General features: G+C 38.6%; 2 protein-coding genes across 2 annotated transcripts; both read left to right on the forward strand.

Moving 5' to 3' along the window:
* The first annotated feature begins 2,181 nt into the window (after positions 1 to 2,181).
* On the forward strand, positions 2,182 to 7,127 carry LOC101167307 (eosinophil peroxidase). Its single transcript, XM_023961015.1, has 16 exons — positions 2,182 to 2,368; positions 2,465 to 2,530; positions 2,611 to 2,698; positions 2,808 to 2,983; positions 3,120 to 3,252; positions 3,502 to 3,631; positions 3,722 to 3,928; positions 4,029 to 4,392; positions 4,756 to 4,916; positions 4,987 to 5,245; positions 5,316 to 5,486; positions 5,574 to 5,811; positions 5,910 to 6,121; positions 6,252 to 6,283; positions 6,391 to 6,498; positions 6,570 to 7,127. Exons 2-16 carry the CDS (start codon positions 2,467 to 2,469, stop codon positions 6,576 to 6,578), a joined length of 2,352 nt encoding a protein of 783 aa, XP_023816783.1. The 5' UTR covers positions 2,182 to 2,368; positions 2,465 to 2,466; the 3' UTR covers positions 6,579 to 7,127.
* A 2,825-nt stretch (positions 7,128 to 9,952) lies between these two features.
* Positions 9,953 to 15,454, forward strand: LOC101171684 (eosinophil peroxidase). The gene is made up of 16 exons (XM_004074804.4): positions 9,953 to 10,072; positions 10,185 to 10,250; positions 10,330 to 10,417; positions 10,525 to 10,700; positions 10,822 to 10,954; positions 11,179 to 11,308; positions 11,394 to 11,600; positions 11,688 to 12,051; positions 12,734 to 12,894; positions 12,969 to 13,227; positions 13,295 to 13,465; positions 13,545 to 13,782; positions 13,923 to 14,134; positions 14,258 to 14,289; positions 14,549 to 14,659; positions 14,855 to 15,454. The coding sequence occupies exons 2-16, from the start codon at positions 10,187 to 10,189 to the stop codon at positions 14,861 to 14,863; spliced, it is 2,355 nt and encodes a 784-aa protein (XP_004074852.1). The 5' UTR covers positions 9,953 to 10,072; positions 10,185 to 10,186; the 3' UTR covers positions 14,864 to 15,454.
* The last annotated feature ends 4,800 nt before the right edge of the window (positions 15,455 to 20,254 follow it).

A 20,254-nucleotide genomic window follows, 5' to 3' on the forward strand; every position in this document is an offset into this window, starting at 1 on the left:
AGACGTGTTGCATGTTCTTTTTTAATGGTCTGCGGGAAAGGCATGCAGGAACATAATGAACAAAAACAGTTTCCCTATCATTTTCCCAAAGATGGGTTTGGTTTGAATCATTCAGCTTTTAATTGTTTGTTCATCTCAGAAGGAGTCGATCATTGTCTGAATAACTTCCTGGAAAAGACGACCAAACATTAGCTATTGTTCACCAAACTGTTACATGTGTTTCAAAGTTTTTTGGTTATTTAGCCTTTAATCTGTTTGAAACGGTGTGGCAAAAATTATTTAATAAATGAAAAAATGGTTCGCCTTTAGCCAAATGCTGATGATTGTTTTTATTTAACCTCATCAATAAAAGAATATGGTTTAGAATAGCAGTAAAAATAAAAATGCTATTGCAGTTTATCTGAAAACTTATCCATAACAGAATTTTACATTCTCATCACATACTGTGTGCTTTGTACTGTAGATTTGCACATCGGATGGGAAAGTCTTTTCAGACAATGAAAAAGTAAATTCTGAAAAAGTAAATTTGATTTCTTTATCTACAGTTTATCAGCAAAAATTTGAGAATTATTGGCTAGATTAGGAATTTGAATTGTTTATGTTTAAGCGATTCCATTGATTTTGTATAAAAAAAAAACACCACAAATTTTCTGCAGCTATAGCTGCATAAACATAATCAAATCCGATAAAAAATGTTTTGCAGCAGTTTTAGATTAAGTTGGATGTGATTGAATCAATTCTTCTACTTTTGCAGTAATTCAACTAAATTTTTATTTGTAAAGACCAAATTCACAACAATAGTTGTCTCACTGGGCTAGTTAGAAGGATAAATGAATTATTCAGTCTTTTTTTGTTTTCTAATGGAGCTTTGTTACAATTTTCAGGGACATGTCCAGTATGACACAATTGTTTATTTGTAGGTCAAAGAATTCCCAAGCCCAGCGCTGTTTGAATTGCCATTACAGTAAGTTCGACTGTATGTCGGCTGTTCCTGTTCCTTGTTTCACAGGCTTTTGATTCCATTACAATCTTATCAACCTTCTACTGCAGAGGAAACCTTGAGTTAACACAGAAATATGTTAATGATCAAACAGATTTTTATGACTCAATTTAATGCATTTTTTACATTATGGGGATAAAAGTTATTCAAAGAAAACACGTAAAAATGGAGAACTTTTTTGTCTTATCTTTTTCACCTTTGCAATTTGTCCTCAAATTCTAGATTTAAACTCCAGTCATTTTAATCCTGGTGACAAGTTTTTACCGTTTTTTCTAATCAAGAACACTTCCTGCACACAGTTATAAGCATTTTTCAGATGATAATTCTTATTCAACTTTTATTTAACCCCATAAAGACCCACTGAGATACCGATTGCTTTTTTGGGTTAACCAATAGGTCATCAAGGCATCAAACAAAAGAGTTAAACAATAAAAGAAAGTCAAATAAAAAGCAATACAAATAAAATCATAAAATATACTATAAAATACATAACATTTAAGAGTAGAATTGTTAAAAATCAGAAGAATAACAAATTTTAAAAAAGCAGAAAAAGTCTTGTTTTTTCAAATTAAATTGGAAAAAAGCAGCAAATTAAAAACTTTCCCAAAGTTGGACCTTAGTTATAAAATCAAGAAGAAAAAACATGTTTTTTTTAGTTCTATAGTGTTTGCTATACACAAATTCTCATCAAGACATCAATAGAGGAAAATTAATTTAAAAGTATCAAAATGCTTTGACACCTATTGATACAACTATGCCTTAAACCACTTCGACTCCAAATTTACCTAAATTTATCCCCTCCTTCAAAGCATTAAAATGAGTTACATTTATTTTTTTCATAGCTGAAAATTAATGCAGGCACCAAGAGGTCAAACCATTCAGGGACTCGTTTGTTTTTTGTCTTTTTAAACTTGAAGTTTGCATTCATCAAATCACAATCAACATTTATTTTATTTTATACATTATCTAAGATGAATAAAAATGTCAGGAAAACAGAAATAAACGCTTTCTAAGTATAAAGAATGTTAATAAAACACGAATTATCATTTATTAACAAAATCCCTAACTTTTCATTTAAGTTTTCCAGGTTTATCTACAGGGAGGAAAAAAACTTCCTTCTAATTAGAGTTTTTTCAGAAAATTCATTATCAGTGAGCTCAGAGTAATAACTCCTCCGACAGACAGCCCTTCCTGATGGACAGAGACAAGGAAGAAGGAAGTGCTCTTACTGACAGAAGCCTCACCTGCTGAACTTTGAGGGCGAGGCCTCCTCTCTATCCACTGCATAAAAGGGCCACAATGTCAGAGGCAGCATCACACAAGCTCCAGAGAGCATCTGAACCCTGCACAGAAATCATCACAAACCAGGTAAAATGAGCTTAGATGAGCTTAATTTAACTCAATATGCTGTCATTTCTGATCGTCTTCTGACCGTTCTGCCCTTGGTGTGCTTATTTGTTGCAGAGATGCTTCTTTCTGTTCTTTTTGTGATGGGCATTAGCCTGGTGCCTGCTCAATCCAAGCCTACAGGTAATTGGCTTTAGTCTAGACATAGAAAGATGTTTATTGTTATCACTGTTTTGTTACTAAATTTACATGTATCTGTCCAGGTGAGACTCTCGGCAGTCCATTTGTTCAGCAGTGCTTTGAGGAGGCCAAGAAAATAGTAGATGATGCATACAAATACTCCAGAGAGGAGTAGGTTCATTCAGTTTTTCATCTTAGTCTAAAATTCAGAAACAAACTATGTTCTTTTGTGACAATAACGCTGCAAAATATTTAATGTTTGGGACCTGTTGTCTTGTAGGAGTCTAAGGAGAGTTCGTAAGGAAGTAGTGAGACCCCATGATGCCTTGCGTCTGCTGAAGCAGCCCCGTGGTGACACCCGCTCTGCCGTGAGGTCCGCTGACTATATGGCCCAAACGCTTCGCCTTGTCCATGACAAGGTGCATCATTTGCACAAACGTTCCCTCAACGCAACAGGTGAGGCATGACAAGATGAAGCTCAGCGTCCCTCCTCTGGTGATCCCATCTGCTTTAGACGTGCAGCTTCATAATGTGAGGGAGGTGATTGGCTTAGAGGCCACAGTTGGATATAAACTTTCGACTTTCCTTTCAGATTTGCTCACTGAAGAAGACATTCTGAAACTTGCTGAGATAAGTGGATGCGCAGCACAAGCCCGACTTCCACAGTGCCTCACCATACCCAACCTGAACAAGTACCGCACACCCACCAGTGTCTGCAACAACTTGTAAGAGAAACACTGGAAAACAATAAACTAAAATTCAAATTTTCCCTGCTGTGCCTTTTAACTTGTTTTTTGACATTAGACTGGATCTACAGTGTTTAACCATGCTTTAATGTGACACCAAACAGTACTAGATTTGGACTTACCTTTAATTCTGCTTTGATTATGAATTGGGCCTTTTTATGCTCTTTTAAAGACATTTCTAAGATTATAACACCTTCTTAAACAAGAATACTTGTTTTTTCTATCGAGAAAAAATCCTCGGCTTGGAGCCTCCAACACCCCCTTCACCCGCTGGCTGCCCGCTGAGTACGACGACGGCATCTCTCAACCCAAAGGATGGAACAGGAAAAGAACATTCAACAACTTTGTGCTCCCATTGGTGCGACTCATGATGCCTCAAAGGCTCTTTGCCACACTCCCATATCTCTTAAGGATTGTTCACTGTAGAATTTCTGTTTTGCACTTTCAGGTACGAAAAGTGTCCAACAACATTCTGAGCATGACTGATGCAAGCGTGGTCAACGATGGGGAATTTACCCACATGGTCACTCTGTTTGGCCAGTGGAACGACCACGACCTCAGTTTCACGCCGTTCTCCCCCAGCATCCGCTCCTTCACCAGCGGCTTGAACTGCGATGAGAGTTGCGAGCAATCTGAGCCTTGCATCCCCATCCCTGTTAGTGTCAAACTCAAATGGAAAAAGTATTTTCCATTTGTCTTTTCATCTGTTTTTCTTATAGTTCTCTCTTTTTTCTAAAAAAAAAAAAAAAAAATAGATCCCTCCTGGTGACCCCCGCCTGCCCTCCCGCCCGGACAGCTGCATCCCCGCCTTCAGATCTGCCCCCGTTTGTGGAACAGGGTACTCTGCCTACAACTTTGGAGGAGAGCCCAACAAGAGGGAGCAGATCAACGCACTCACAGCCTTCCTGGACTTGGGACAGGTGTATGGATCTGAGGAGAAACTGGCCCTGTTCCTCCGTAACCTCAGCAGCGATGCTGGTCTGATGCGAGTCAACACAGAGTTCAGAGACAACGGCAGAGAACTGCTGCCCTTCCACCCCATGCAGGTGCAGATGTGCGCCACTCGCAGAAAAATCACCAAAGACACCAATGCCCAAGAAGTGCCGTGTTTTATCGCAGGTCAGTCATTTTAGAGTTTTAACTTACAGATAATATCATGAACAAAATTACCAATAACCTTTTGTTGTCTGTGTGATTTAGTAGGTTTTTAACAATTAAATCAGACGTTATGTTACCCTGTACTTGATTAGTAACTACTAAGGATACTTGGACTTTCCGTTATTACAAGAAAGGATAATTCTGTAAAGTACATTATTCTGAAATAAGGCTTCTAAACCTAAATAAAACTTTCATTTCACAAAACGTTTTTTAAAAAAATCTTAAAAATGAACTTTTAATAGTTCGTTTTCATTGAAATCTTTATTTGTTGCAAAAAAAAAAACTCATTGGCAGGAAATTTACTTGATATGTTTCCCTTCAAAGGTGATGTTCGTGTGGACGAGAACATCGCTCTGACATCCATTCACACACTGTTTGTGCGAGAACACAACCGCCTTGCTCGGGGGCTGAAGAACCTGAACCCACACTGGGACAGTGAGACGCTCTACCAGGAGGCCCGCAAGATCATGGGAGCTTACACACAGGTAGGAGCGTCCCTAAACAAGCATGGTCCACTGCGTTTGTATTTTTCACTCACATCCTATTTTGTTTTAGAAAATTGTGTTCAAAGACTACCTGCCTCATATCGTGGGCGATGACGCGATGAGGAACCAGCTCGGCCGATATCCAGGCTACAATCCTGACATTGACCCCAGCATCGCAAACGTCTTTGCAACAGCAGCTTACCGCTTTGCTCACTTGGCAATCCAACCAGCTCTATCCAGACTGGATGCAGACTACAGGGAGCATCCCCAGTTCCCCAGTGTGCCCTTATATGAGGCCTTCTTCACCCCCTGGAGAGTGGTCTTTGAGGGTGAGTACTAAAAGACAAAAGCATGAAGGTAGTGGGTTATTGTAGACTTACGAACTTATTACTCTTTCAGGTGGAATTGACCCTGTGCTGCGTGGTCTGTTGGACCAACCCGCTAAACTGAACACCCAGGATCAAATGTTGGTGAATGCTTTGAGGGAGAGGTTGTTCCAGTTCGTGCAGCACCTGGCTCTGGATCTTGGTTCTCTAAACATGCAGCGATCACGAGATCATGGCATACCTGGTACATTCCCCAAGAATTTTGCACTCTATTTTTTATTAATACTTAATTCTAATATTGACCTTGCTCTTCTTTTCCCGTTCTTTGCAGGCTACAATGCATGGCGGAAATTTTGCGGCCTGTCCCAGCCTAGCAACCTAGCGGAGTTGACCGAAGTTTTGAAAAATGAAGAGCTGGCTCGCAGACTGTTGGAGCTCTACGGGACGGCTGATAACATGGACGTCTGGCTTGGAGGTGTGGCAGAGCCCTTCGTGCGCGGCGGTCGAGTGGGGCCCCTGTTCGCTTGCTTGATTGCAACCCAGTTCCAGAAGATCCGCCAGGGGGACAGGTCAGTTTTGAAGTCATGCTCTTTTTTTTATTGTGTTAATGTAAAGGGTTCTATCAATAAAAACCCAATGATAACAAATGATCATTGTTGTTTCACAGGCTGTGGTATGAGAACCCAGGCGTCTTCACTCGAGGCCAGAGGGCTGTTTTGGGTTCAGTTAAACTGTCCAAAATCATCTGTGACAACACTGACATTACATCGGTTCCCGTGGATGCCTTCAAAGTCGTCTCAAGAACAAATAGGCGGGTTCTCTGCTCCAGGCTTTCTAGTCTTAACCTGTCACCTTGGAGAGACAGATCCTGTGGCTTCGGTAAGAGACTCAATAATCAAATATGTTGTTCCTCTTGGATATTTTTCTGCACTACATCCAGTTACTCATTTTCTGTTTAAAATGTGTTTTTTATCTGGTCACTTCTCATTCATCCTGTTTGATCTTCCAGGTGAAAACTGTGTCGGGAAAACATATCAAGAGGTACATTTTCGATTTTTTTCATTTACTTTCAAGAAGAACATTTTTTTCAGCAAGTTTAGTTTTTATTAACTTTTTAAAAACTATATTCTTCATTACTTCAATTGCAGGATTATTATGAGGAGGACCTAAACAACATAGATTTAAATGAGTTGGATCAGACTGACCCTCAGGTCAACCCAGACCCTCAGGAAGACCTGGAAAACCTGAACAATGAGGTAGGCTGTTTATTCTGTTGTTCATTGTTTCTTCTTTTTTTGTTTTCTAAACCACACTTATCTCTTCTCAGATCCAGTAGATCATCATCAGAACCACACAGTCTGGCTTCTTGGTTCTTGTGAGCATGTGCAGCTCCTCCTCAGTCATGAATTTTACAACAAAACAGAACTGCATCCACATGGACTAGTCGGTCCACGTGTCATCCGAGGGATCAGTTCATGAGATTTTGTCCCACTTGGCATTAAAAGATGAATTGTTGCGAAGGACAAATCTCTAAAAGTTACCTATTGGAAATCGTTTGCCATTTTGACTCAGCATATGTTCAACCATAAAATTACATTTTTATGTTATATTTTGGTTTACAAAATGAATTTACAAAAATGGCATTTTGAATATGAATGAATCAGATCTGCCAAACCATGTTACAGCTTGCATTTTAAAAAGATTTCTTTTGCTTCCTTCTTTCTTTTTGGACAGTTTTAATGATTTACCAGAGTTTAAATAAATGTTTCATGCTTGAATTAGAAATTAATTTTCTCTAGATGAATTCTCGGTCTGCATTGTTTTACCTCAGTCATTTCATTGTACCTTGTATTTCACATCCTGCTTTTAATAAAATATTAAACAGAAAGAATGTCTGCGGCTTTTTCTTAATAAAACAGAATCAGTGACTGTAAACTGATTTTAAAAAAAAGATAGTTTCCGCTTTAAAATAAAATACCTTCATGGTCAAAATATCCGGATTGGGAATTTCCAGGAGGGACTCTTTCAAGTTCTATTTAAAACCTGTTAAAAAGCTGAATTACTTTTTGCAGAAATTGCATTCATGAGAAGGGACAGTTTATTTAAACTTTTGAGTCAATAGGCTTTGGACAGATGGGGTTAAGTAGAAGCTGTCTTGTAATGTAATGCCCAGCACCAAACAAAGACAACAGTTGTCCAGAAACCCTTGATTACCACTGTTAAACACGGCTGTGAACGAATAATGATTTGGGCTCATGTTGCAGCCACACAATCGGAGCATCTTGCTTGCAAATGATCTTTACTTCTTTGGTCTTTTGTCTAAGTTTCTGTCTGTGGTTTCTGACTTTGAAAGACGGATCTGGCTAACATGTCTTTCCAAACACAGAAAGGTAGCTTCTCACACACCCGTGAACTTTTGTAATTCCTTTCTTGTCAAATCTTGAGGTTAAGTCTTTTTCAATCTTTGCTGCTTCTTCTTTTTCTGCCCTTTTTAACTTCCTTTTGAGAAAGATTGGGACATGACTGAGACTTTCAAAACATTCAGAAGCAGAAACCAACCAGAAACTATACAGAGTAACATTTAATTTTAACTGAAGTCAAAAAGCCTGTTTCCTTTTGTTATTCTGACACTAAAAATATAATTAAGACTGTTAAAGTTTTATAAGTGTAGAAAACTGAAGTTCTTGTTGCTAACAAACTGTAATTTGACCTGCATCTGCAGCCTGACAAAAGCTTGTAAAATTATTTACATGGTTTTTGGCAACACGAGAGTCAAAAAAAAGAGCCACAAGATCTGGTCTAAAATGCAGTCTGTGTGGGAAAGAAACACAATATTCCAAACTTTCTGTTTGGTTATTCTTTTAATTTTATAACTAAACTGCTTCATTGTGTGAATCATTCAACAACATCTACTAGAGATTTGCTTAAATCCATTTTTTCCCATTATGATGCATTATGGAACACAGAACATAAATATGAAGTGTCCATATTTTCTCTTTTTTCTTTCCAATATATTTTTTACTATGTTGCATCTGTCCAAACATATGGTGTTGGTTGAGGCTACTCAATTCATTTTTTTGAACTAACTTGTTTCAATTATAAACATGTGCATCTTTTTCAAATATTAACCTTATGTTAATTCCGTTTGTCTCAAATGTAAAATTACATTAAGGAATTGGAGATCTAAAGACACTGTCAACTTGTTGACCAAACAATGTGGCCTTCGCATTCCTGTTGTTTGATCTTGCAGATGAAAACTGTTTTGGGAACTCATATCAAGAGACCTTGTGGTAGAGTGTCCACCCTAAGACTGGAAGAGCACAAGTTCAAATCCATAGCCAGGTCAAAGACTAAAAATGGGACCCAATCCCTTCCTGCTTGACACGCATTAAGGAGTTGGATTGGGGGTGTTCATAAACCAATGGGACTTTAACTTTAATCCCAGTTCAAAATTCAACATTGATTTGATTTCTGTTTTTCATTTGATTCACAGTGCAATCATATTTGAAAAATTCACACTCAAAAAAAGGCTTTTTAGTTGTCAATGAATAATTTTTTATTTCTTTTATTTTAAAATTCTCAGTGGTTAGCACTCGCGCATCACAGTGAGGAGGCCTTGGTTCTAATAACAGCTGAGCCCTTTTTGTGTGGAGTTTGGGTGTTCTCCCTGTGCATGTGTGGGCACTCCAGCTTCCTCCCATTCCTCAAAAACACGCTTCATGCTTCAAGTTATTGGTGTCTCTATAAATTGCCCATAGGTGTGTGTATGATTGTGTGACATGCAACACGGGGCGCCAACCCATCTTTACCCAGCTGGGTTGGGTCCTGGTGCCCTGTGATTCTGGAGATAGATGGGTGGAAAATCCCAACCAAATATTTTAAAACAGTACTTTTCAATTCCATATTTGTACATGTTTTTAAATATATATATATATATCAGTGCAGTCAAACAGTGGTGTGATCAGCTTCCTATTTCCAAATTATTTCTCAAGCCCTTCATTTTAAGTGTTGAAACACTGAAAGCTTCTGGCCACAGTGTGGCAACACTTGCAATCAGTGAACAAAAAACGGTTTTGTTTGTTTTAAAACAGGGTTGAAATCTTTAGATTAGTATAGTATGAGAGCTTTTGAAGTAAATCGTCAGGATGTACAATATCAGGATACATGAATATGAATAGGGAGGTTGCTGGTGTGAACTGGTCCCCAAAATATCGTTTCCCCACTCCATTAACAAGCTTGATTTTAACTTTGCATCTTATTTATAAATTATTTTATGCTTTATTATGTTGTGTGTGTAAGGGTGATTTGTTGGGATTCTATGTTTAACTATTTTTGTGTGTGAAGGCCTTTGTTTTTAAATAGATAAATGTATTTACTGGCTAAAGCATATTGTGTTAACTGAGTACAAAAATAGCTTTTTAAGCTAAACTTTACTTTAATTTAATTTGATATTAATTTTATTTTATTTGATTTAAATGCACAAATTCCTGTAATAGTGAATCAAAATGTTATAAAATGCACTAAATAAAAAAGAAAACAAAATGTCTTTGTGTTAAAACATTCTTTATCTCTACATTATTGTTGTTTACCATGCATACTTGCACGTCCATGACAGATTTTCAAAAGGAACAATACTTGTGAAATTTTAGATCTAGTTGAAAGCCTTTAACCAATAGCCTCTCCTGCCTTACAGAGAAATCAAAGCAGCACACTTTATCTGCTGAACCAAAAGGGTGAGGCCTTCTCTCCATCTATAAAAGGGCAGCAACCACAGCAGAAGCAGCTCCACACAGACTCCAGACCTCAGACAGCTTCTCATCAGGGTGACAGGTACAAGATTCCCTTTATTCCTCAATGCTTTGATAATTCTGTTACAACTTTAGATGAATAATACATTTGAAGTTTTTTGACTCAACTCATTTTAATTTATTGCTTGCCTTAGAGATGCTTCTTCCTGTCCTTCTTCTCCTGGGCGTGAGCCTGGCAGACTCTCATTTCAAACATAAAGGTAGTGTCTCGTCTTTGATTACATATTTACTTACTTTTACTTTTTATCCAAAGATTTTTTTAACAAAATCATTTTGCAGGGGAGTATCCAGGCACCCCTTTCCTCCAACAATGTTTCAAGGAAGCTAAAACGATAGTGGATGATGCATACAAGTACTCCAGAGAAGAGTAAGTTTTTATAAAAGTAGAGTATGCTTTATCGGTTTAGATTCTAACACTTTTGTTTTATTTATTGCAATTTTATTATTAAAGGAATGTGACTTATTGTGATGCAGGAGCTTAAAGAGAGTTCGTACAGATGTGGTGAAGCCTCATGATGCTCTTCGACTCATGAAGCAGCCTCGTGGTGACACTCGCTCAGCTGTCAGGTCTGCTGACTACATGGAGCAGACTCTTCGTCTGCTCCGCGAGAGGGTGCACCGAGTGTACAGGCGCTCCCTCAATGCAACAGGTCTCACCTTCAGAATCAACTCAAAGTGTTGCTTTTTTATCCTCAGTAAAGCATTTAAAAGCCTCAAATTTTCATAAAATTCTCAAGCTAAACCCTGACAAGTTTTTTTTTCTTTTCTTAGATTTGCTCAGTCCAGAAGATCTTGAGAAACTGGCTAAGCTGACTGGATGTGAAGCTCGGGTCAGACTTCCACAGTGCCAGATCTTACAAAACATAAACAAGTACCGGACAGCCACCAGCATCTGCAACAACCTGTAAGACAGAGTTTACTTTTAAACTTTTGAAACTTCTTTTAAAACCATTTATAGCCAGCTAAGCCAAAATAGAATGCGTAAGAAATACAAAAGTTATACTTCTTCTGATCCGTTAAGTTTTTAAAGGAAGCACTTGTAACAATTACTTAAGCCAAAGAGCAACAATTTGGTCACTTCTGCAGGATTTCTTAAGCAGCATTTCTCAACAAAGAGTCTGTTTGCAGAAATAATCCTCGACTTGGTGCCTCCAACACCCCCTTCACCCGCTGGCTGCCCGCTGAGTACGACGACGGCATCTCCCAACCCAAAGGATGGAACAGGAACAGAACATTCAACAATTTCCTGCTCCCACTGGTGCGACTCCTTTGGATGTTCTCAAACACGCACACTCTGAGTTGATTTTGAATTAATGTCAAGATGTTGCATTTTTTTTCTTTAGGTGCGACAAGTGTCCAATAACATCCTGAGTACCACCGATGCAGGCGTGGTCAATGACACAGAGTACACTCACATGGTCACTTTGTTTGGCCAGTGGAACGACCACGACCTCACCTTCACTCCGTTCTCCCCCAGCATCCGCTCCTTCAGCAACGGGTTGAACTGCGATGAGAGTTGCGAGCAGTCTGAGCCGTGCACCCCCATCCCCGTTAGTGTCAATGGTCAAATTCAAATGGAAGTTTTTTTAAACTTAATTTTTATATTTCTTATACTTTTTTTCTTTTTCTACTATTAGATCCCTCCTGGTGACCCCCGCCTGCCCTCCCGCCCGGACAGCTGCATCCCCGCCTTCAGATCTGCCCCCGTTTGTGGAACAGGGTACTCTGCCTACAACTTTGGAGGAGAGCCCAACAAGAGGGAGCAGATCAACGCACTCACAGCCTTCCTGGACTTGGGACAGGTGTATGGATCTGAGGAGAAACTGGCCCTGTTCCTCCGTAACCTCAGCAGCGATGCTGGTCTGATGCGAGTCAACACAGAGTTCAGAGACAACGGCAGAGAACTGCTGCCCTTCCACCCCATGCAGGTGCAGATGTGCGCCACTCGCAGAAGAATCACTAATGACACCAACGCCAAAGAAGTGCCGTGTTTTATTGCAGGTCAGTCATTTTGTTGTCATGTTTTTGTATTTAAACTGAAAAACACTCTGAATCAGAAAAATGGCCATTTTTTTCAATCAATAAGCGTTCTTCTTTTTTTAATCCTTTCTTTCTATCGAGTTTCTAAGAAATGTTTTTTTGTAATAATTTTACATCTTGAGCATTAAATAAATTGCAAAACTTGTCTTCCGAAGCATGAGGTCACACACTTTGCAGCTGCAAAATAATGTGTTAAATTTGGGAAAGACCTGAAAATATAAGAACTGTTATGAAGTCCGGAGACCTGCCCACAACTCAGAGAGGGAATTTCTAATGAACTCCTGTTGCTCTGCAGAACCTACGTCGTGGAAAACAACGTCTGTTTTTTGTTTTGGGGGGGGGGGGGGGGGGGGGGGGTTTAAAATGGGTTCATCATAATTAAATTTCCACTAGGAACGCTTGGAGTTGGGACTTTACTTGCTGATTAACTAAAACAAACAAAAAATTTTGTAGAGTGAGTGAATTTAAGTTAATAAAAAAGAACAAAAAAAACCCAACAAATTTACGTTTGATAAAATGATTGTTAACAGCTCTCCTGGGGAGACAAGAAGGAACTACATTTTGTAGTCATAGAAGCTTAAAATGTATTTAGTGAATATACTTTTAGCAAATAAAGATTACTTCCTGTTTGATAACTCTGAAGGTGATGGCCGTGTGGACGAGAACATCGCTCTGACATCCATTCACACACTGTTTGTGCGAGAACACAACCGCCTTGCTCGGGGGCTGAAGAACCTGAACCCACACTGGGACAGTGAGACGCTCTACCAGGAGGCCCGCAAGATCATGGGAGCTTACACACAGGTAGGAGCACCAAACCTACATTAAAAGTTTATCAGGGCGTGCATCTTTTGGTAACATTTCTTATCTTGTCGTAGACATTTGTGTTCAGAGACTACCTGCCTCATATCGTGGGCGATGACGCGATGAGGAACCAGCTCGGCCGATACCCAGGCTACAATCCTAACATTGACCCCAGCATCGCAAACGTCTTTGCAACAGCAGCTTACCGCTTTGCTCACTTGGCAATCCAACCAGTGCTGTCAAGACTGGATGCCAACAACAACGAGCATCCCCAGTTCCCCAGTGTGCCCTTATATGAGGCCTTCTTCACCCCCTGGAGAGTGGTCTTTGAGGGTGAGTACTAAAAGACAAAAGCATGAAGGTAGTGGGTTATTGTAGACTTACGAACTTGCTCTTCCAGGTGGAATTGACCCTCTGCTGCGGGGTCTGATTATCCGGCCAGCCAAACTGAACACCCAGGACCACATGTTGGTGAATGCTTTGAGGGAGAGGTTGTTCCAGTTCGTGCAGCACCTGGCTCTGGATCTCGGTTCTCTAAACATGCAGCGATCTCGGGATCATGGCATACCTGGTGCATACCCAACATTTCAGACTCATCCTCAAGTTTCATTCCCTTTAAATTTGCCTTTTCCATTATTTTTTCTTCACAGGCTACAATGCATGGCGCAGGTTCTGCGGTCTGTCTCAGCCCCAGAACCAGGCACAGCTAGCACAAGTTCTGGGCAACAATGATCTTGCTCGCAGACTCCTGGAGCTCTATGGGACGCCTGATAACATTGATATCTGGCTTGGAGGTGTGGCAGAGCCCTTCGTGCGCGGTGGTCGAGTGGGGCCCCTGTTTGCCTGCCTGATTGCAACCCAGTTCCAGAGGATCCGCCAGGGGGACAGGTCAGTGTGGGTTTGGACTCACAGTGGTTAACATTTCTGCAAGAAGACGAAAACATTTTTGACAACGATGGGGGCTATATCTTTAATAGACCAACACTTTGTTAACCAAAGTTGTTTTATTTTTATGTTTTCCCTATCAGGTTGTGGTACGAGAAACCAGGCGTTTTTACCCCAAGCCAGAGAGCTGCTTTGCGTTCGGTCAGCATGTCTAGAATTATCTGTGATAATACCGGCATTGCAGCCGTCCCTATGGATGCCTACAGAATCGTCTCAAGTTCTAATCGCCTGGTCCGATGCTCATCCATCGCTGGCCTAAACCTAGCAGCCTGGAGGGAGAGGCCTGCTGACTCAGGTCAGTCAACAGAAGACTTTCCACAGTTGTAGCATTTTTCAACATGCATGTGAATCTAACATGTTTACTTTCCTTCTCTCTGGTTTTAACCCTGTTCTTCATGTGTGGGGTTATGTCTTGCAGATGAAAGTAACTTGAAAACCAATCAAGGAGAGGTCAGTTTTAGCAACCAAATATTAAGATTGATCTTACAAAAGCATGTTTAACCTCTATGTTTAACCTCTAGCATTCACATTAATGGACTGCATTGTAGATGACATTATTACAGAAGTTATTTCTTCTTAAATGGGGCCCTGTGACTACGTGTGTCGAGCGTTAGCTCAAATATTAGCTCGGGTCTTAAGAGGTTAATATCTAAAATGATCTGTTATTCATTTTTTTTTAAATCATTTTTGCATCTGATTGATTGTTCAGAACACAAACAGGCTGGATGTAAGTGAGGTGAATGAGATGGACCCTCAGGACTATGAGCGTCCTCAAGGACCCCAAAAACTCCCCGAACCTCTGATCCCCCTTGACAAAGAGGTAATCTAAACTATAAATTCCACACAGCTGCTTTTTTTTTGTAAAATAATGAAACAATTTCATTGTATTGTTAGATCTGGTTTTAAATGCATTTAAAATTAAGAGTAGGTTAAGTAAATTTAAAGTGTTCAAAGTGAACTTTAATTTTTATAAAGTAAACACAAACTTTTTTTAAGACAAGTTGTTTTTCTTCAGATCCTGTAGGACCCTCTGCTGTCAGAAACCCCTCAGGAGAACCATCAGTGCTGGAAAGCCACCGTCTGCTCTCTATTTCTTTCTGGGTGGATCTAACCTGTTCAAATAAACAATTCCTGCAAAGTTCCTGTCTTTAGGGCAGGCCTCATTGACTCACATTGGTTCATAAATGGGATTTATTTCATTATAACTTTCACCTTTCCAGACACATTTTGGACTTTTAGTTGAAAATTTAAGGAACTTTTCATTCCAAACTCAGCTGAGACATAAAGGTTTCTATGAAGAATATCAACTGTTCTAAACTTCAACCTCACTCTAATCTTCAAACAAACTATATAAAGTCCTCCCATTTAATTTTTTCAAATGTCTTTGTGTTGTTTTACATTTTTGACTGATGAACCTCCCACAGACAAACCAAACTATTATGTTATATTATAGAGAATATCCCTGTTTAGTAGGTTACAGGTTTTAATTATGCTACGGCCAAAATAACTTTATTTTTTCCATCCTGTTTTGATTAGCCTATGCTTATGGTTGCCGGTAAAAGTATTTTATCATCCAATACTATGTGGAAATTTGCAGTAAAGGTTTCCAACGTTTTGCTTCTTTTGTTATTTTAGTGTTGTCTTCAGGACTCACTGTTGACTAAATAAAAATAATTAAAAAATAGGATTTGTTATACATTTTTCAATTAATTTTTAGAAAGTAATTTAAAAGTAAGAGAAGTCACACATATAATGAGGTAAAATAATTGTTGAATTTATCCAGTAATATCATCTTTAATAAAACCAAAGTCAAAAAACATTAAAAGCTTTAATGTTAAATCAAAAGTGAATGTTAGTTTTTGCTCACTGCAAGAATCCTTTTTCTGTTACAAAAGCATTTTTTAGGAAACATGAAGCACAAATCAATAATACTTGACTTTTTTTATTTAAAGCATGGTCATACCTCCCAACATACAGCAGAACTGCAGACTAAAATTCATTTACTGAAAGAAACATTTACCTCAAAAAGATTTCGGTTAAATAGACCTGCTGAACCTCTTACTCCAAACCAAATAAGAAAATTTGAAGTAAAGGGTGGCACACCTCTTGGGAGTCTGGAAAGAATTTTAAAGCAAATTATAAAAAAATGGAAAAAAAATTGAATTTTGATTTTTCTTTTCTTTTTTTGTAATCTGCCTCAATACACAATAAGATTTTGTGAATAAAAGTTGGACCATGCCAAGAAAACCAATGAAAGAGAACATTTCACAGAAGGAGGCTGCCTGTGGGGTCTAAACCACAATCTCTCTGGCCTATAGTGAATAAAGCTTAAAACCTGAAATGCAATTGATAGCATGTGTCCAGTAGATGGAGCCCAATGTTCCCACAGCAAAAAACGGACAAATGTCACAGTTAGGAACAATATTTCTCTCCTTGATATATTTAAGCAGAGAAATAGTTGTGTTTATGGGGGCACAACGATATAAATAGATGCATGTTTGTTTCTGCCAGAGGTGATCTTAGTGAGGAGCTTAAACATTACATTTGGATTTTTGTTAGATCTCTTCCATCTAGCAGAAGTAGAGACCCACACACCTGACTGGTTTGCTGGTTTCCCGCCCACATGACTTGCATGGATTTATGGTAAAGAGGTTGGCAAGGGAGAGACATGAAAACTTCTAAACAAGAAAGAGGGTCGATAAAATCGAACTCAAGACCTTCTTGCTGAAACCAAATTAGGAACTAAGCTTTTGACTAACTCGTTTTAATTGGACGTTGCATTAAATAAAAATGAATGTTTCATTTTTATCTTGCTCACAAATGTCTGTTAATCTGAGCAAAGCTAACTTAACTAATAGTTTAGGTTTTTGAATCATGTGACCCACTGAATCCAATCTTTACACATAAACACATTAAACAAAACCTTCAGAAAGTCATGTATTCGTGAAGTAAAGCCTTTTTTTTTGTACCAAAGACATCTGGTTACCCCCCTACAAACAATGGATTTCCAGTCTGGAGTGCTACCTCTCTGCTGAATTGAGGTTTGTTAGTTCATGTCAGAGCTCGCAGAGAATAAGTCCATACAAACGCAGACTTAGTCTCTTTACAGTTGTTGGTCTAAGCTGGTGTTTGTGGCTGGTTATGAGAAAACAGAAAATTACGTTTTATTTCCTAAGGAGCCATAATCCCAGTGTTTCCATGTGTGTCTTTCTAACCATGGAGTTCTAATATTTTGAATATTGGATTGTTTTATTTTTCTTATGGGATAAAATGACACATTTAATGTTTAAACACGAGCCTCAATTTTTTAGCATTAAAGTATTAAAAATGTGAAAAGTAAATTATTGAAATAGTTTGTGTTTATTATTGTGTTAATGCAAATATCTTTCTGTAATTTTACCAAAAGACACATGTAAATAGATAAAGGCCAAGAAATTGCGAACCAGCGTAAAATTGTCCGAGCTGAGCCCTGATCAAAGGCCCCTCCTCCTTTTCTTGGTTGCATACACTGTATGTGCAGTGTGCCACGTAGTCCACCAGACTATTTGTGTGTGAGAGAGTTCAAGTTAGTGGTTGATTCAACAGTAACTGGAAACCAACATTTATTCAAAAGAAAAAAGAGAAAAGAAAATTCAATGGTCTGTTTTATTTACAAAACAAACACTTTTCCAAGTATAGAGGAGTGCAGAAGTGTAAATATTTCCAATCTAGTGAGCTTTTTTTTAAGCATATGTTAAGTTTAAAACAAACCAGAACTGTTTATTTGTTCATACGATGGCTCAGTTAAACCAAACGGTGAACAAAGGCAGTTCTTATTTTTGCCCAAATTGTTGAACATTAAAAATGTGGGGTTTTTTTATATTAAAGCACTTGATTTTAGGTTGTGATTTTTTTTCCCTCATCGACGTGTCTCATGCAGGAGACTCAGTTGTTGTGTCCCTCCTTATTTTGCATCACAGACCGGTATTTACTCAAATTCCTTGAGCTCATCTGAGTGCCCAGAAAGTTATGGAACAGGGATGTATTCCAGCGACGTGGACAAAAAAAAAAAAATAGGCTAATGCATTGCAGATGTGTTTCTGGAGCTTGAGCAGGAACATTGTAAGAAAGAAAAAAAAGCTAAACTTTTTAGTAAGTTTAATGAATTAGAAGGAAAAGGCACCAGTGAGCAGGAACAGCTGGTTCTGAGGGTCTGTCTGGAGTTGCAGGGCAGAGAAAGGAGGTGAGGCAGGAACTCCAGCACATAGTTTTCTGTCTCTGGAGGAACCATTAGTAAGCAGAATTTAAAATCCTCAAAGCAAGACTGTAAAATTTCGGTATGGAAACTACCAACCATGAAGTAGCTTCTTTTAGACAAAACAGGAAAGAGTTTTAGGAGCAGTGGCTGGACTTTTTGTGACTCTGGAAAGATTTTTTGTCTCAAGTCTCAAAGTTTAATTGTCTAGTTTTGACTTTTCTTCTTTAATCCTGAGGATTAGGGCTCAGCTTCGCAGTTTGCCTGGATCATACAGCGTTTCTTCTGTCAGTCTCTGCTGATATTGTGAATCTCTGAAAAACCCATGCATCTTTCCAGGGGAGGGTTGTTGTGTTTGGCTCTAATTTGCCCTGAGGCGCTGCAAATAAAATCCTTGTAAGGTGATGTTCGCCCTCCAAGAAAAATACAAATGGGCTTAACTGTAATTTAGAGCACAATTCATCTATTTTTAACCTGCTTTTAACAGAAACAGGTCACAGACTATGGAGTATTTTTAGAGTGTTTCATGTTTTTCCTTTAAGACTTTTTGTCGTCACAAGAGCCACTCAGTCATTTTATATTAGAGCTCAATATTCTTGTGCTTTAAAAACTTTGTGTTCAGAGGTTAAAGCAAAGTTAACATGAGTCGCATTTCTCATGCACTCAACATTAAAATGACAATTTGAATCTGTGGATTCATACTGATCAACAGGATGAAACAGTGTGCTCCAGGTCAGGAAATAAAAGACTTGTGGTGGAAGAGATGATGGATGTACGGATTAAATGGAATGACAAAATGATTCAATGCGAATCCTCTGGAAAATCTATTAAGCACTTGATCAGTATGATGTTTCAGTGTGATATTGAAATCCCATAAATCTGTGAGAATCTATTAAAAGGGAACATAAACAGATGATAAAAAACTGAAGTCAACTGTGAAAAATTAATGACAAATGATATATAACTACAGCTTTAATTTTGGAAACTTTTGTATTAAAACACAAACATGGTTTTTACTGATAGGCTATGCAAACATGATGGATAGAAACCCTCAAATAGAAAGATAAAAACTCTATCTTAATATTTATTTGATGAAAGATTGTGCAGATAGTGCAGGTCTTGACCTTTCTTACATATTTTTTAAATTTGTAAATGTCATGTTTTGTTTGTGACCCTCAGAAAATTCTAACTAAAGGCTTGATAGTATGTAAAAGTAATTTTTAGAAGATCTTTTAGAAGGGCTTTTCTATATTGTTATATGTTAAAGACCTCTAAAAGCATTTTATACTACAGCACATATTCTGAGCAGGTAACAGAATTGAAGGCAAAATCACCAAAGCTGGACTAATCTGTTTAAAATTATATAACATTCCCTTCTTCAGACAAACAGTGGCTCAAAGTAGTCAAAAATGTTTGTTATTTAATGTAAAGTTGAATGATCTCCTTGTTCTGGTTTGGAGGTGCCAAGAGATGTTTGATCTTGCTAACCCTAACCCTGTAAAAGCCCACACATGAAGCACAATGATGATCAGACTATTGAATCAGGTTTTTGTGTTGAAAGTGAAAGAACACAGCCTGGAACTGCCTCATCATCAAAGCCTCCAAACATCTGGCTGCTCCACTGCTGTCATGCTCCCTTTTATCTGAGCAGGTACAAGGCCACAAAACGAAAAAAACACATCTGGAACAAAATGTTTCAATGTGCTTCTGAAGGGACATTCAGTTTTAAACGTTTAATTGAATGAGTCACTTCAGGCTTTTGGTGCACAACAGGAAACATGCTCTTTCTTCAGGAATCTCATGTTGCCTGTGTTAGCGACAAAGTCAGAGAAGCCAGACTGAGATGGTTTGGACATGTTCAGAGGAGGGATAGTGGATATATTGGTAGAAGGATGTTGGAGATGAAGCTGCCTGGCAGGAGGGCAAGAGGACGGCCAAAGAGGAGATACATGGATGTCTTAACAGAGGACATGAAGTTGGCTAATGTTAGGGTAGAAGATGTCCATGATAGAGTGAGGTGGAAAAGGATGATTCGCTGTGGCGACCCCTGATGGGAAAAGCCGAAAGAGAAAGAAGATAATGATTTGATTCCATTTTTGTAATATTCAGCTAGGAATGCTTTAGTGCATTTTAATCAAATCTGTGGACCTATTTCAGTCAAAGATTGCACCGTGAATGTTT

Source organism: Oryzias latipes, chromosome 12 (assembly GCF_002234675.1).
Source record: "Oryzias latipes chromosome 12, ASM223467v1".
NCBI classification, from domain to species: domain Eukaryota; kingdom Metazoa; phylum Chordata; class Actinopteri; order Beloniformes; family Adrianichthyidae; genus Oryzias; species Oryzias latipes.